Source organism: Egretta garzetta, unplaced genomic scaffold, assembly GCF_000687185.1.
Source record: "Egretta garzetta isolate BGI_Z169 unplaced genomic scaffold, ASM68718v1 scaffold644, whole genome shotgun sequence".
Lineage (NCBI taxonomy): Eukaryota > Metazoa > Chordata > Aves > Pelecaniformes > Ardeidae > Egretta > Egretta garzetta.
Genome location: NW_009259452.1, coordinates 69,718 through 73,891, shown reverse-complemented (window position 1 = coordinate 73,891; position 4,174 = coordinate 69,718). Strand labels below are relative to the sequence as shown.

Below are 4,174 nucleotides of genomic sequence, written 5' to 3'. Positions count from 1 at the left end.
CCTTGAACGCCGAGCGGCTCAGGGGGCGGCAGGGAGTGCGGTTGCCCAGCCCTGGCAGCGACTTGGGGCAGAGCACGGGATGCTTTGAGTTTAAGCCCTGTGCTTGTCAAGTTGTGGGCTTTTTCAACTTTATTAGGAGAAATTCAGAATTCAGCGTGTGAACGCCAGACTGAGCAGAAAATAATTTGTAGCATCTAAAGCAGGACACACACCCACCCTCCCCCCTTAATCTTTCCTTCTCTGCTGCTTCTAAATAAAATAACAGGTTTCCATTTGGTAATCTAAATGCAATCTGAACATCTTTTGCAGGTATTCAGTGGAAATGCTTCATCTGTTACTCAAGAAGGGATTAAGAAGATTAAAGTATTAAAACATAATATAAAACATACTTACGTTTTTTTTCAAATTATTTTCCTCAGAACATTCTGAACTGTCACGCCAAATGGCTGTGGAGTTTTCCTTCGTTTGCCAAGTCCCTCCATCCAAGCAGACTCTGTATACATTTCCTACACTTCCTGAAAGTAAACAGAGGTTCAGTCTGAAAGGTCAAAATAAAGATTTCATTTTTCATACATGTTTTAAAGATTTCTCCCTTCCACCATCCGACCCCCACTCAAAAAAGGAATAAAAACCACTTTTCTTTTGTATCTGACATATTTTTCATATTTACATAGGACAAGGTAGGAATATAAGCTAGCAGAAATAAATTCCCAGAATGTACCTGGTGCTTACAGAAAATACATAGTTCCTACATCCAAAAGAAAAACCTACATCTCACTTTATTCCTTTTTCCTCATTAAGCTCCTAAGTTCCATCAAGTATGGGTAGGACATTGCCCAGGCTGTGCAACCAAATCACAGGAGGAAGATTATCATTTGATGAGGGAAGGATCTGTCTCTGAAACACCTGCGGCTGGTGTTTTATTTCTGTGCTTTGGAGCCTGGTCAGCGGGTGGTGTGAACCGGTGAAGCTTTCTTGGCTTCCACTGCATTGTCCTTGTTTATACTAATTAAGAATTTGCCCATCAGAAGAATGGTATGGTGACCCTGGTTGACATTTGTTTGATGTTGTCCTCAACAGCTGCCTTCCATTTATTTCTAATCAGACCTGAGCTTTTTCATTCATTTTTGAATTAGGAAGCATTTAAGGGTTGCAGCAACAACTGGGATATCTCGTTTTGCTTAGGAGAACTTCTCTGGGAGGACAGCTTGTTGTGATGGAGCAGGAGCTTTGTGGAGACTGGACACTGAAAAAAGTCTGAAGGCATCTATGAAATGTGATCAGAAACCTCATTTCTAGACTACCCTTATTTTTCAGTGCTCAGGCTTGGCAATGATGGCAAACCACAATAAATTTACCTCAAGCTTCCAAGCATTTCTGGTCCAACTCCATTGGTGTCCCAGAACAGACACAGCTATGCCTTGGAAATGGGACCAGCAATGGAAATGGGGACCACAAGCAACCCTAACCCCAGTCCTGCAAAATCCCTAGGACAAGCAGGCAGCCGGGCTGTCCCTAATGCCCCTTCTCCTAAGGTGCTGTGGCACGGATGAGAACGCAGCAGCCCCACCATGTTCCCCACTGTGAACGCAATGTAAAGCTTCACAACCTGGTGCAAGGTCTTACAACTTGATTTTGTAGAAATTTAGACAGAAAAAGAGAGAAAAAAGAGTCTCCATTACACAGAGGGAAGGAAGATGCTTTTATGTTTATTATGAGGAGCTGAATTTGTTCTAAATGGTTGGCAGAAGCAGTTGTCTGGGATACTGAATAGAAACTGAGTCTCTTTCTGTTTAGTAGCACAAAACCCAAGATAAATTATGACATTACAGAACAAACCATGTGTGGGGTAGACTGGAGAAAGCTAGGGTAAGCAGCCCGTAGAAGTCTGCCATAAAATAGAGGTCCTTCCAAGCGGTACTAGAAATGCAGCTCAGAAAGCCACGTGTAGCTAAGAAAGGCTTTGTGAGGGAGTTCAGAAATACGAGGCTGCAGTGGCATGTTGTTTGCTTTTAGGCAGTTTTGCTTCTGCCTTTGTCTGTTCCTGAGAGCCTCCCTGCTCCACTCCCTCCAGGAAAAAGCTGCTTGGAAAGCTTGCTTTTCCACCCTGCCACTTGGTGGTACAGCGTGTCCTACTGGAGGGCTGGCTGCGTGGGCTGCTGCTTTGTTTGGCTATGCCAGTTTTCTGGGAGAGAGGCTCATGTCTGGAGCCAGAAGTTGAACCTTGGAATCTGAACCCCAGATCTGTTACTGCCAATAAAGGTCTGGCAGTATGGTTACATGATCCTGGAAATGTTGCTTTACAGCAGGCAATATGGAGCTGTGACAAGCACAGATGAAGAAAAAGAGTAAATAATTAAACATCTACAAAAATTTTGTGCCTCAGCTCAGAGAAGAGGTGAAAAGAGGTGAGACGAGAAAGCCCTCAGACACCTCAGAGGACACTGAGACAAGAGAGACCAGCACGATCTGTCCTTTAGCTGGATTCCCAGCACAATCTTGGAGAGAGTTTACCACTTGCACATTACCGTTTTCCAACCACGGCAAATATGAAGGACAAGGAACAGAGACTTTTCCTGGGGGCGAGTAAGGCCAGCAAACAAACTGATCAAATGTCCCATTACAATGAATTCCTGGGGAGAGAAGCAAATAGAAGTTTTTCAAAAAGTTGTTCAGACAATGGGCGGTCATTAAAACCATTGCATACTGCTCCAGGTAAGCTGTAAGTTTCTCCAGAGCATTCACAAGGTGTAGCAGATAAACTTCATGCATTCACTGTGCAATGCTCAGTGCACAGCCCAGAAATGGCTGCTACCCTGATCCACACCACAGCAGCAGGTTTTAGATGCTTCGTTATGAGATAATGGCATTGCTCAAAATCATCCTGAGGCCTCTGTTGTCCAAATGTAACAGACAGATTCCAGCCATGCTCTCACTGGTTTTGGTACATGCTGCGGACTTTTTGCTGGTAAGTGGAAAATATTCCACCTTTCATCACCCCCATGACAGCATTTATCAGCTCAGACCACTGCCAGCTTCTCAGGCAGTGACTCCTCTTAGTCTTTGGGCAATAGAGGTTAGGAAGCTGGTAACACCATGGACTAACTCAGTTTTAAGCTTCACAAGTATCACATCACTCACAGGACTTAAAGTTAAGATAAAACATTTGATAATGCAGAACTGAAATGGTGCAATCTGGTTACAGTAAGATAAAATAAAATGCATGAAGGACTGCATTAGCCTCTTGGTTAGTTTCTGTCTTTCTCCTAGGATAAGCTGAAGTTCTCCTCTCTTAACTTGAATGCTTTTGCCCATCCCAAACCAGGAGATTATATCCTGCTTTGTTTTCTGTAATACTTAGCAATACTTTGAGAAATTTGTGTGGGAAGAAGAATACAGGGAACAACAAAGATAGCTGTGTGCTAGCTCACCAGCATTGTTTTGGGGGGCTTCTGCTAAAATACAGAGCACAGTATGTGCATTCGTTAATGAGAATGTACCTTGTACCTTTGAGGCTGAACATCTGTGGCCCCATCTGCCTTATGACCCATCTAGTTGCTAACATTTATAGCTGCATTTTTATTGTTCCTTTCCTTGATATCTAATAAAGGTTTGCTCAAATGTGGATTGGATAGGCTGCTAAGAGAAACATGTTTTTTTCTCCATTTCATGAAAACTGGAGTTCTGAGTGCCTGTAGTTCTCCTGATCATGTGCTACAAACTGCTGTCCTCTAATATCTTGCTGTGTGTCACTGCTTCTGGCCTCCTGGGTCATCTGTTTTAGTTCTAATTGCCACCAAAACCCACCATTCTCTGCCTTCCCACCATGGCATGCTCTTCTTTTGCATCGTGCTAAGGGTTTCTGCACACCAGATTCTCACCACAGACCATTGATCGCTGGCTTCTCAATACTGTTTCGCTTTCTTTCTTGCCAGCTTTAGTTGACAGCTATCTCACAGGTGTACTGCCTGGGCTGATCCCTGCTTTGCTTCCTTTGCTTTCCAGAAACACTCGTCCCCTCTGCAGTCTTCATCACTCTGTCTTCTTGCATCTCTGAATGTAGTCACATAGTCTGTAAGTTATGGCAGCTTCTTTGTCTGACCTTTCTGTGTTTTCTCTTTCCTTATTTCCTACAGCCTAAGTAAGCAAGAGGAGAGGAGAGGGAGAGGAGAGG

The 4,174-nt window shown here is 43.7% G+C and overlaps 1 protein-coding gene across 1 annotated transcript in view; it reads right to left on the bottom strand.

Moving 5' to 3' along the window:
- GLP2R (glucagon like peptide 2 receptor) overlaps window positions 1–4,174 on the bottom strand; it is a 38,169-nt gene that overhangs the window by 23,790 nt on the left and 10,205 nt on the right. The window contains exons 3-4 of the mRNA XM_009637165.1: window positions 2,529–2,633; window positions 394–515 (exon numbers count right to left, since the gene is read on the bottom strand). Coding sequence (XP_009635460.1) covers window positions 394–515; window positions 2,529–2,633 — 227 coding nt within the window. The remainder of the gene's footprint in view (window positions 1–393; window positions 516–2,528; window positions 2,634–4,174) is intronic.